The sequence below is a fragment of the Canis lupus genome, chromosome 20 (genome assembly GCF_011100685.1).
Source record: "Canis lupus familiaris isolate Mischka breed German Shepherd chromosome 20, alternate assembly UU_Cfam_GSD_1.0, whole genome shotgun sequence".
NCBI lineage: Eukaryota > Metazoa > Chordata > Mammalia > Carnivora > Canidae > Canis > Canis lupus.
The window spans coordinates 6,829,566-6,842,340 of NC_049241.1; the positions used below are offsets into that span (position 1 = coordinate 6,829,566).

General features: G+C 40.6%; 1 protein-coding gene across 3 annotated transcripts in view; it reads left to right on the forward strand.

The window, feature by feature from the left end:
- Positions 1-12,775, forward strand: part of VGLL4 (vestigial like family member 4) — a 163,314-nt gene that overhangs the window by 4,315 nt on the left and 146,224 nt on the right. For 2 of the 3 annotated variants that reach the window (XM_038565627.1, XM_038565628.1), the window contains exon 2: positions 10,945-11,021. In XM_038565627.1, coding sequence (XP_038421555.1) covers positions 10,958-11,021 — 64 coding nt within the window. In that variant the 5' untranslated portion in view covers positions 10,945-10,957. Of the gene's footprint in view, positions 1-5,341; positions 5,361-10,944; positions 11,022-12,775 lie in introns of those variants that run through there. The other variant, XM_038565629.1, reaches the window with a different exon arrangement.

Genomic DNA, 12,775 nt, shown 5'->3' on the forward strand with positions numbered 1-12,775 from the left:
CAAAGGAACCTCAACAGGTGTACTTCCCCTAGGAACAGTGGTTCAGTGTTTGCTAATTCAGTGTTCTTGGAGACTTTAGAGAGCGTGACTGCTGTGAATAATGAGAATTGAGCATATATCCTGATGCTGATAACTGGAGCGCTTCCTAATGATATGATGTGTCATGGGTTATTCATCTAGGTCTTAATAGGCTGGGTTGAGATTTGGAACAGTGGACAGTTAGAGCTAGGTATTATGGGAAGTTTGCCAACTTGGACTTTGAAGCAGATTCATGTCTCTCATTCTTGGGGGTAAAAGGTTCCTGAGAGGGATGCCTGGGTGGCTCAGTTGGTTAAGCATCCGACTCTTGATCTCAGCTTAAGGTCTTGATCTCAGGATTGTGAGTTTGGGCCCCATGTTAGGCTCTATCCTGGGTGTGGAGCCTACTTAAAAAAAAAAAAAAAAAAAAAAAAAGGTCCTTAAGAGGACTTGTGAATAGGAAATTCTAAATATCCTAATAAAAGAAATGTCAGAACAAGCATACCCAGACTAAACTAAAAATGCCAGGAAATTTCCCTTATTTCATGTGGAGTGCTGTAGAAGGCTGAAGTCTTAGAAATAAAGACACAGATTCACAATAGCCTAAACATGAGAAAGAAAAGGATAGTCCTTTTTTTTTTTTTTTTTTTTTTTTTTTACAGTAATGTCAAGACATGGTGGGAACTGGTATTCTGCTCTAAAAGTCCAGACTTGAATTTTATTTTCTTTCACTTAGACACAGTGGTGTTAGTGTGGGTGCACCGTACAGTTTCCAGGGGACCCTTTGGTAAGGTAGGTAAACTTCAGCCAGCAGTGAGATTTTTACCAGGCATGCAGCCTCATAGAAAACGTCAGGAAATATGCTGTAATCTAAGTTTAGTTTTGCAGCATTGGGCTTATACACAGGGCTCTCAACTGGCATATGGTCAGCTTTCATACTGTCTGTGCAGGTGCATGGTTGACACTGATACCAAACTGTATTATAGGACCTGAGGATTTAGTTACTGTGTGGTAGCCCTGTTTGGCAGCTCCTGTTGCCAGGGTCATCAAGATGACTAAATATCATATTCCTAACACACACATCCCTGGGGAAAGGGTGCTTAAGGAGGTCCATAGAGTCAAGCCTTGGGCCATTTTAGCATCAGAAAACCCCAAGTGGTTGAGTTGGGGATTCATTCTGGAGTTTCCATCCAGAGTGGTACATTTTATTCAGCCCAAACTGCCTGGGATCTCAGTCTCTGTTGAGATGATAGAAGGTGGAGACCAGCAGTAGGCAGAGCGGAGTAATTAATGGCAGTTACCTGAGATTACCTTGTTCCGACATCTAATGTATCCCCCACTTCGGAGGGCGAGAGTTGGATGGCTGTCCAATCTATAGACTGCCTCCTACAGAGCTTTCATAGGAAGAGCATTATATCATTATGGAAAGGGTATAAAACTGTCCCAACTTACCAAGTTTTATAAGACAATGGACAATAAAGGACAATGGAAGGACTGCCATCAGCTGACTCTCATTCTGGGGCTTATGCAGCCTAACTAGGGATTTTATACACACATATTTTCAATTCTCTGGAAATAAGCATAGAACATGTAGGTATATTGTTCAGATTTACTACATTTGGTCTTGAAATAAATTTTCAGGAGTGGCTATATATAGAAGTGAGGAATTGAATGTAAGTGGAAGCTGGCCAAGCTCTTGTATTGTACTTGGTGGGTGCTATACATTATGGCAGTATGGGTCAATTATTCATGCCAGGGATATGCCTAGGTGAGGAACGCTGGCCTAGCAAATGATCCATCTGTTCATACTCTTTCTTTGGCAGTATGACTATTGAAAGAGTATTTTTAATGAGGGCTGGTCTATATTTAGTAGTGTGGTATACAATTTAAGGTTGTGAGAAATACAAGTACGGTGAAAGTTTGAAAATATCATTTACAGATTTCTAACAGTTACCATTGGAACTCAACAATAGTTTTTTTTTTTTTTTTTAAGATTTTACTTATTTATTTGACAGAGCAAGAGAGCATAAGCAGGGGGAGCACAGAAGGAGAAAAGAGAGGGAGAAGGAGACTCCCCGCTGAGCAAGGAGCCCCATGCAGGGCTCTATCCCAGGACCCTGGGATCACAACCTGAGCTGAAGGCAGATGCTTAACTGACTGAGCCACCCAGGTGCCCCCCAAAACAGGTTTTCTGGAGCATGACTAAGTAGAAACCATCCTTCCCAATACTGAACCTGTTCATGGAGCCTGAAGCCTTGAGGGCTTATGTTTAATTGCTGTGTAGCTGCAGCCCTATGGAGTCCTGTGGCAGCAGGCTACTGCCAGTGGTCGCTTGTTTCACTTCAGAACCAGCAGACTGTGAGCATTTTCTCACCTGGCTTGGTTATGATTCCTGTGACTCCATGCCTGTCTCTATTCAAAGAAAGTAAAATATGGCCTCATTCTCTCATTTCCAAGAGGGGAGGGTTTGTTTTCCCTTTACTTACTTTAGGAACTATAAAGTTATTTATTGCCTGATGTATCTCAAGGTATAAGGGGGAAAGAGCACAGACTAGAAGTCTTGCCTTGAGTTGATGATGGAATGGGTTTTTGGGGGAAGTGAGGTGTAACTTAATGAAACTAAAAAGAAATAAGTATTTTTCTCCAAACGTCTTTATGAAAATCAGCTGAAGTATAGTAAAAATAGCATTGGATGATAAGTCAGGGGACTTGGATTCTAGTCTTAGCTTCTTCAGGAAGTCACTTATATTCTTGGCACCTTGGTTTTTCATCTGTAGAAGAATATTAATAATCCTATGTGGCCAACTTACAGTGAGAATCCAGTGAAGTAATATATATGTGTGTTTTGGAAAAGTATGTGCTGTGTAGCCTTAAGAGTGTGGTGGCAGCATGGGTATAACATCTATTTCTCATTTGAGTTTACAAGGTACTTTTGGTTATGTTGTATCACTTAATCCACATACTGGGTTTGTGACCATATGAAGGAACAATGTTATTGCCATTTTCTTTAAGTGAGGAAACTGGGGTCTGGGGAAGGTAAATGACTGGCCCATCCAATCAGTGGGAGCTTGTAGAGCAGGGCCTAGAACAAAACAGTGATTGTTGACTGAATGAGTGAAAGTGTTAAAAGTAGGGCTCATGTCCTGGCTCCATTGATTTAACAGATGGTAAAGTGTGAAAAGTAAAAAAAAAAAAAAAGATTACACTAATGAGAGATATTTTCTGCAAGAACATAGAGGGGTGGTCTGAGAATTGGATGTTAATGGGAAGAATGTGTTGCAAGAAGTTAGTGGGGCATCAAATGGACGCATAATGGAGAAGAAATAGCCAGGAGGATAAGACTCATCTTCTTCATGTGCCCATCCATGTACATCCATGTGGCTGCCCGAATCTGGTGATGATTTGGTCTGAAGTTTTATTTCAGTTCTCCTTCTCACTGAGATGGACAGCTAGCCAAATCAACCGCAGTGTGATACATATTTGGTGTAAGTTGCTTCAGGGCAGTGGATTTCCTTTTCTGTAACATCTGTATATAGGGATTTTTTTTTTTTTTTTTTGTATATAGGTTTTATAGAAATAGGAGATATACAATGTAAGCCTCTAAATTCTTGATGGCCAAAAGGGTCATATACCTCCTGCTATGGTGTGAGAGTTCATACTTGTAGGCTTGTCCTCCAGTTGTGCTTTATTAGCTGAGGCTGGTTTAGATTATCCCAGGAAGTGGCCCTGATTGCAGGGAATAGAGGGATGGAACAGGGCCAATAGGAATTAGAGATACTCAACAGTGTGCATCTGGAAGCTGGAGATGCTATCAGTATTCCACGGTAGTGATGTCTTCCTGTTTCTGGGTTTTGGCCAAGTGACAGTGTGGCAGGAACATCAGGAGGTTTGAATGTGCTTCTCCCCACCCCCACCGGTTTCCACCCCTTGCCAGGACAGTTGCTCCATGTTCTCACACTCTTTCCTAAATCATACTGTAGTTGGGTCCCCGTTCCTGGCAGAGCCATGGAGTGAGGCAGGCCTGGTGCTGTAGCTTTCACCTGGGAAAACTCCTTAGAACATTTCTATAACATATTTTAAAATTCTGTTCTTTTGCCTGAAAAAAAAAAAAAAAAAAAAAAAAGAATACACCCTGTGATTCTTTCCAAGACAGGTGCTTTTAAAGTCCTCATGTTGATCAAAAAGGGACAGTTCTTTGTGGAAGTCCAAAATAACGGCTTTCAGATTTATAGCTGAGCTTGTCATTATCACTGCATGTCCCTAAATTTTAGTAGCTTTAGAATTGACCTCTTATTCTCCAATTCTCTATCTTAAGCTCTTTGTAGGAGCATTATTATAGGCAATAAGGGAGTTTGAAGAAAAGAATATGGGCTGACAGAGAAAATACTGACCATTGCTTGCAAAACAAAACAAAATGTGTGTTCTGTTCAGGATGACTAATGGTCATACTTGTCAGTAATCTCCTGAGAAGGTAAATGGATAGACTGGAAACAGAATGCAAGAGAGTAGAGTATCTTTTCAGATGTACATGATGTCTTTTTTCCAAAAGTATTTTCTTCACACGTGAATGGTGTAATGTTTCAGGTGTGAGCATTTCAAGCGATTATGTTTTTGGGTATTGTGATATTATACTGTAAAAACCATCACAGAAAGGAGAACATGTAACTGGGATGTACTTGGGGATCCCTAAGTACTAGGATCTACTTAGCTTTATTTTCTGGAGGTTGCATAATCTTTTGCAAAAGGTAGTAGATGATTTATGGTTCATAAAGGATATACAGTAAACCAGGCATCTCTCTCCTCTGTGTAAAACTGTTCAGACCATTCAAGGGCTTTACACTGAGAATAAAATCTCAGCTTTGTCATGCCCTAAAGGGGCATGCTTGATCTGCCCTTGCCCACCTCCCTGCCTACCTCCTGTTCTCTCCCCCTTGTTCCCTGGGCTGAGGTCATTCCCTCCACATCTCCAAGCCCAGTTTGGTTCTGTTTTGGGTGTTCTGCAAATGCTCTTTGTCTCCTTCCTGCCTCCCTTCACAAGACTAATTCTTCTCCTTGAGGTCGCAGCTTTCATTCATCTCAGAGACATCGATTGCCAGGTAAAGTAATTGTCAGTACCCCTTTTTTCAAAACACTTACCACCATCATTTGCAACTTATTAAAATGTTTGCATACATTCTGACATATTGATACATATAAAGCCCATCCACTTTCCATAACACCCTATGAGGGAGGTAATAGGAATTCATATCCTCATTTTACAGATGGGGAAACAGACACTCAGAGATAAAGTCATTTTCCAGGGACACACTAATAGGAAGTGTCTGAGCCCAGTTCAAACTCAGGTAGGTGTCCAAAGATCATCCTCTTAAATAACCACTCTGCTAATTTGCCTCTCAGTGTGCTGTGACCCTCCATAAAATACTGTAACCATTGTTTCCCCCCAGCCTTCTGCAACTTTACTAACATGTTTTATTGGTTTTTTTGAATTGTGAATATTGAACAAGCCGTAAAATAAATAAGGGTTTTTTTCAATAAGGTTTTTTTTAATTAATTTTTTTTTATTACTGTTATCTTCTACCTGTATTTGCTTAGGTCTTTTGTGGCTAGATAATGCCTAATTGCTGGTCTTCATCTCCCACCTGAACCAGCCCCTAATGTTCTTATCTCACACTTGGTTCCTATAGAAGCCTCCTAAGTGACCTACTTCCAGTGACTTCTCACTTCACTCTATCAAGTTAAACCATCTTCTCCAGAACTGTTAAACAAAAATCTCATTAACATCAGATCACCAGCCTGCTCAGGGGCTAATCATAGCTGCCTGTTGCATACTACATTCAGCATAAACCTGTTGGGCTAGCCTTCAGCTTGTTCCTCCATCTACCCATTTTGAACTCACCCAAACTCAGCCTCTACTGCTTTTTTTTTTTTTTTTTTTAAGATTTTATTTATTTATTCATGAGAGACAGAAGAGAGAGGCAGAGACACAGGTAGAGGGAGGAGCAGGCTCCATGCAGGGAGCTCCACATGGGACTCAATCCCAGGTCTCCAGGATCACACCCTGGGCTGAAGGCGGCGCTAAATTGCTGGGCCACCGGGGCTGCCCACCTCTACTGCTTCTTTATCAGGACTCTCCATTCTGACCGGAATGGTCTCAGTTTCCCTGTCTTGGTTTTCATTCCTGCCTCTGAGCCTTTCTTCAGGCTTTTGATCCAACATGACTGCACATGTAAGGATAAGACAGGGTCCTTGCACCCAGGAAATACTCCGACAGTGTGATTGAGGTAAGAGAGGTCAGAGAGGAGCATGATAGCCTGAGGGAGTGAAGCTTTGGAAGGAAATCTTTGAAGTGGCTTTTTGAAGCACACACATGCCCACACAAAACAAAGTAGATGTTCACAAGGTATACATTTAAGCTGACACTGAGCTCTCTTTTATCACACAATACACACATTGGTTTTAAACTATGTCTTGTCTTTTATTATGCTCTTTTAAGTTTGTCTGTTATCCCATTCCTTAAAAAAATTTTTTTTTGTCTGTTATCCTATTTCTTATACTTTAGGTTCACCAATAAGATCATAACTCCTTAAAAAAAAAGATCATAACTCTTTGAAAGCAGAGATCACATCTTCTGTTTCTCTTTTACTTCTCCTGAGTACTTCCCTGAACTCAGAATACTTGTGTCATAAAAATTGGTTGCTTTCATAAATAAGGCTGCAGCAGATGGCAGGTGCCTCTTAGGTGAACCTTAACCATCTAATCTCTTATCTGCCTACTTTGAACGTTAGGTTGCTTGGGGGTTTGGATTTCATAGTACCTGAATAAATTTAAATATGTAATCTGAGATGCTAGAACTCTGCATATACTTTTTTGTGTCATTTGATGTTTTTATTCTTTGATATTTTGCTTCTATGTATAACACTTCTATGTGTCATTTGCATAACTGGAGGCATGTGTCAGTGTATATCTGTTCAGGTTTAGAATTTTCACTGTGTGACAGGAGAGGCAGGAGTTTGATTGGGAAGAGAGTGTCCCTCAAAACCCTTGCCCTTCAACCTCAGGAAAATTAAGGAATTTGAGTCTACACAGTGCATTATGGACTAGAATGCTTATCAGCATCTACTTAATCAAAATGAAAGACTTTAAGCCCAGTTCTTGCCTGAATGGGAAACTGGTTCAGGTGAAGAGAAGATAACAGTTCTTGGGGGGTTCAGCACGCCTTTTCCTGTCCTTTTGTTCAAGCCTTTCTTTGCTTTCTCCACCTTTGGACAAGTTCAAAAGTCCTTACTCTCAGGAGATGATCTTTTCTATCTTGCCAAGAAGATTAGGAACGTGAATGTCATGAATTTTCCTTCATTCTTCCGATTGTACTCATCTTACCTTGTCTCTGAGAAAGAAGACATGAACTCTGGTTGGTGACATTGCTGCCCTTGCACTCACTGACAGCCTGCTTTGACTTTCCTCTCACACTTTCCTTTCTGCCCCCTCCCCCCATTTCTGGTATGACTCACCAATTTATTTATTTATTTTTCCACACTCCCTTCTTGACCTATCCTCTCCCCCTCCCCCTGCCTGCAACCACCAAACTGTTCTCTGTCTCTGTGAGTTTGTTTTCTAGATTCCACATTCGAGAGACTCTACAGTATTTGTCTGTCTCCTCTCACATCTTGAGACCTGTCAGTCTGTCTCTGGTTTTCTCCTGTCCCCACAGCTCCCATAATAGCACCCCTCATTACCTTCTGCATGCTACATAGCTGTATCTTTCAAATTGTTTATCCTGCCTTTGTCTTCCCATTCTATAGAATGGGACTACATGGTGCTACCAGAAAAATTTTCATACAACACGTAGATGACCAAGTTAGTTCTTAGCTTAGAGATTTCGGTGGCTCCTTAATGCATACAGGATCAAACCCAAGTCTTTTTTTTTTTTTTTAATTCTATTTATTTATTTGACAGAGAGTGGGGGGAGAGAGAGAGAGAGAGAGAGAGCACAAGTAGGGGGAGCTGCAGAAGGAGAGGGAGAAGCAGGCTCCCTGTGGAGCAGGGAGCCTAATGCAGGACTCAGTCCCAGATCCCTGGGATGATGGCCTGAGCCAAAGACAGACACTTAACTACCTGAGCCACCCAGAAGCCCTGGAACCCAAGCCTTGTCAGAGAGCACTCAGCCCTTCCATGACATGGCCAATTGAAACTCTCATCCCTGTCTCGTACTTCCTGTCCCCGTCTGACTCTGGTCTTCTAGCCAATATGGGCAACTTGTTCCTGAATAGATTCATCTTTTGTACTTCCATTCTGGCAGAACTTTTATATCCATTCTTCAGAGGCTTAGCTCATGGTTGTTTTGTCCACAGAGTCAGAATTCTTCTGTATTTCTATAGGACTTTGTTTATACCTCTATTTTGTCGGTTAGCACATTTTACCTTAATCCATATTTTCCTAAGTGTTCTCTAAGAGATGTTTCAGGTTAATAGAATGGCTAGTGAAATTTGAGATTTCTTTCTTTCTTTTTTGTAAGTAGGCCTCCATGTGGGGCTTGAACTCATGATTCTGAGGTTGAGAGTCAACAGGCTTTACTGACTAAGCCAGCCGGGAACCCTGAGAGATTTCATACGGAGAGAGCTACTATGCCCACTATCTTAGCCTTTTGCAGAAGGAAGCCATAGCAACATATTTGAAGTGCAGAAAGGAAAATAAGCTGCTTAATTTGGTTTACTTCAGTGTTTCCTAAACTTCTAGAAAAAATTTTCCTTATAAAATATGAACATATAATGCGAAACACTTTTATTTATTTAAATTTATGTATTCATAGAGAGAGAGAGGGAGACAGAGACACAGGCAGAGAAGCAGGCTCCACTCAGGGGGCCTGACGCAGGACTCGATCCTCTGTCTCCAGGATCACACCACGGGCTGCAGGCAGCACTAAACCACTGCGCCACCGGGGCTGCCCTCAAAAACACTTAAAAAAAAAAAAAAAGATTTTATTTACTTATTCATGAGAGACACAGCAGAGGGAGAAGCAGGCTCTCTGTGGGGATCCTGATGTTGGTAGGACTCAATCCCAGGACACGGATCACCCCTGAGCTGAAGGCAGACGCTCAACCACTGAGCCACGGGGGCGTCACTCAAAAACACTATCTTAAACAACTAGATTCTTTTTTCTTTTTTTTTTTTAAAGATTTTATTTATTTATTCCTGACAGACACACACATACACACACACACACAGAGAGAAAGAAAGAGAGAGGCAGAGACACAGGCAGAGGGAGAAGCAGGCTCCACGCAGGGAGCCCAACGTGGGATTCGATCCCAGGTCTCCAGGATCATGCCCTGGGCTGAAGGTGGCGGTAAACCTCTGAACCACCCAGACTGCCCAACTACTGGCCTTTTATTATTTTTTTGCCTTAGCACCTGGTAGACAATGTTTATTAAATGAAGTTACATTGCCAGGCAAGACTTAATATTTCTTTGAAGACCTGAAATACGAAATTCTAAAGCCAGCTTATCTGTCATGTCTTGTAACTGGCACATACCCAGTAGGTATTCAGTAAGTGTTGAAGAAGGCTGAATAAATGCTGAGTGTCTTTAAAGGGGCATAGTTAAGAAGGTAATTCTCGGAAGCTCGGGTGGCTCAACGGTTTAACACCACCTTCAGCCCAGGGTGTGATCCTGGAGACCCGGGATTGAGCCCCATGTTGGGCTCCCTGCTTGGGGCCTGCTTCTCCCTCTGCCTGTGTCTCTGCCTCTTTTTCTCTGTGTGTCTCTCATGAATAAATGAATAAAATCTTTTTTTTTTTAAAGGTATTTCTCTCAGTTGTACTAATAGGGTGTGCCTATTTTTCCAATAATTGCGTGTGCCTCTGTTTCTGTGTTTATGTATATGTGCGCATGTGCATGTTTAAACAACCCAGAAAAGGAAAACTGGGCAAAGTGGCCTGATTTTTCTAGGTTTTCCACCATCTTTAAATCTTTGGCAGTTTTTACTTTTATGTGTATTCCGTAATTTAAGAAAACAATGAAAAAATAAAACTTATTAAAAAACACAGGATAAAATTGGTGATGGGTGGTGGTGATAGTAAGTATAAATACCATATAAACATGGTATTTTATTTGTTTTTTTAAAAGCATTTTATTTTATTTATTTTTTTAGTGGGAGAGGGGCACTGGGAGAGGGAGAGAGAAAATCCCAAGCAGGCTCCACGCCCAGTGGAGTGAACCCAAAACAGAGTTAGATATCACAACCCTGAGATCATGACCTGAGCCAAAACCCAGAGTTGGATGCTTAACCAACTGAGCCACCCAGGCATCCCCAACACATGATATTTTAAAATCAAGATACCTTTCAGAGTTAAAACACCACTTAACTCAGCACTGGAATTCACAGACCTTTCGTGAGTATGTTGAATATATTAAGTGATATGATCATGCAGTCTCTCAGCGAAGGAGGTGAATGAACAGAACAGTTCAATCTTAGTAATTTCTGTTAGAACTAATAAACCAACAACAAACACCACCACAACAGAAATCTCAGACTGGTAGTAATGCTACATTCATAGAACAGCCTTTGTTCTGAAACTGTTTTTTTTTTTACTAGGTATGTCTGTATGGGCTTGTTGTTATGCACACACATAAACATTTATAAGCACAAATAACATGGGCGTGAATATTCACAATATCCCTCCTTTAGCGCTAACACTGGCTGCTTCCTGGAATCCGCAAGGTTTAGCTTAGTACACTGAATGGAATTTAACCCTTTGCTCTGTCTGTGCCTGAACCAAATCCATTGGATTTCTTCACAGATTGGGAAGAATTTCATCCTCAGAATTAGGATTTGCATGTAGTGGGGGAATCCTGTTAACTACCAGAATTCTAAAAGAGTGTTTTGAATTCTTTTTAACTTTTTTTTTCATCTTTTTTTTTTTTTTCCTTCTAGGCTCTAACCAGGAATGGAGACACCATTGGATGTTTTGTCAAGGGCAGCATCTCTAGTGCATGCTGATGATGAAAAACGTAAGTCAGGAACCTATTTTAAAGTGATTTTTATCCGTGCCCTCTTGTCTCCTGCGTTATAATAGATTCATGTGTTTCTCCAACATGGTTTTATGGTTATATGCAGTTAGTTTGGGTTGTTTTCCTCAGAGATAGCAGGTTAGGACCTTCATTTTTATTTTCCAATGCTAGAACATGTAAGTCTTATGAATGTCATCTTTGGATGCTGGAGCTCCAAGGCTTAACTCAAGGAAGTCTTTTCTGACTTCCTTGCTCTAGGATGGAGATAGTTCTTAAATGTCTCTGGAAGTTTAGATAAATATGTATTGCTTGATGGACTAATTGACCAGCAGAGAATTAGAGGTGGAAAAAAATCAAGATCCTTCTTGTCATACGTAATACGCGGTGCATATAATGGAAAACAGTCTTGAAAATTCCTTTTGCAATGGTGAGAAAGAGCAAATGTTGTGTGGAAAAATTTACTACTGTGGTGGAGGACAGATGAAAGGAAAGAGAACATGACATTGTCCTCCACAAAGTTATTCCACAATGTGTTAAAGTGGTTTTCCTGCTCATCCTAAGGCATATTTGTTTTTAAGCATTCTTGTTCAATGTTAAAAAATTGCTTGCTGAACAATTTTTGCGAGATTGGCTGTTTTACGTGAGAACAAAGTTAAGTGTTCTTTTTGTAAGCACTAAAATGCTAATAACAAAAAAATATCTGAGGTTGAGATTTCATAATTAGAAGTTCTTAAAAATGAACTACTTTCCAGTTCTTAATGAATCGGCAGGCTGGAAGGTGCATGGCATTAAAATGTAAACTCTTGACTTTTTACCGGCTAAGACTTGTGTATTTTTCTATGCCTCAGTTTCCTCTTCACTCACCTGAAGTAACAACATTTTACGAGGTATTTGTGAGGATTAAATGAGCTATTGTAGATTGTGCTTATCTTAGCTGTCAGCTCCTGGCGGGGACTGCCATGCTGTGTCCTCTCTTGGCACTTTGTTGGCTTCTGGTAGGACTTAGTCTAGTCTTCTGTATAATCACTGTGTCTGTATCTTCCCACCCTCTCCTACTCCCAACAACTCTTGCAAGGTTATCTTTAGACTAGTGATTGGATGAGATAACAATTAGAGGGCTTTTTTTGTTTGTTTTTTTTCAACCTCTTACATAATTTACATTTACTTAGCTTTTGATTGTTGGAAGGATATAACTACCTTTTGGTGTGGTATAATTATCCCTTGCTAAGGAAATTGAAGCTCAGGGATGTTAGGTGTCATTCCCAAGGACACTGAGCTAAGGAGAGGCAGCTCAGGTTGTAGGCTTTTATCTAAACCACAAAAACTCCTTTATGCCTCTAAGATTGCAGTACATGTTATTGACTTGAATAGCTAGTTACAAGCTTCACTAAGTATGAATATAGTTAATTTAGAAGTTTTTATACCTTTGCAAGACAGTATTTTGAATTTCTTATAATGCCCACATTTCTTTAGGATTAGTAAAACAAGATTATGTTTATACACATAAATAGAAGTAATGACCTCCAGACAGCCCTTTGTGTCTTGGGGGTAGAGAGTTAAAGTTTTTTCCCTTTTTGAGCACCCTTCTTAGAGATTCAGCCCCAGAGCTCAGCTTGAGGGTCACTGATTTCAGGCTGGAGACCAATTCAATGAGCAATGATTGAATCATTATGTATAAGGGGCATGCATAGATGAACAGGAAATAGCCACTGCCTTTATGAAGCATAGGAACTTAACTCCTGCAGCTGTAAAAT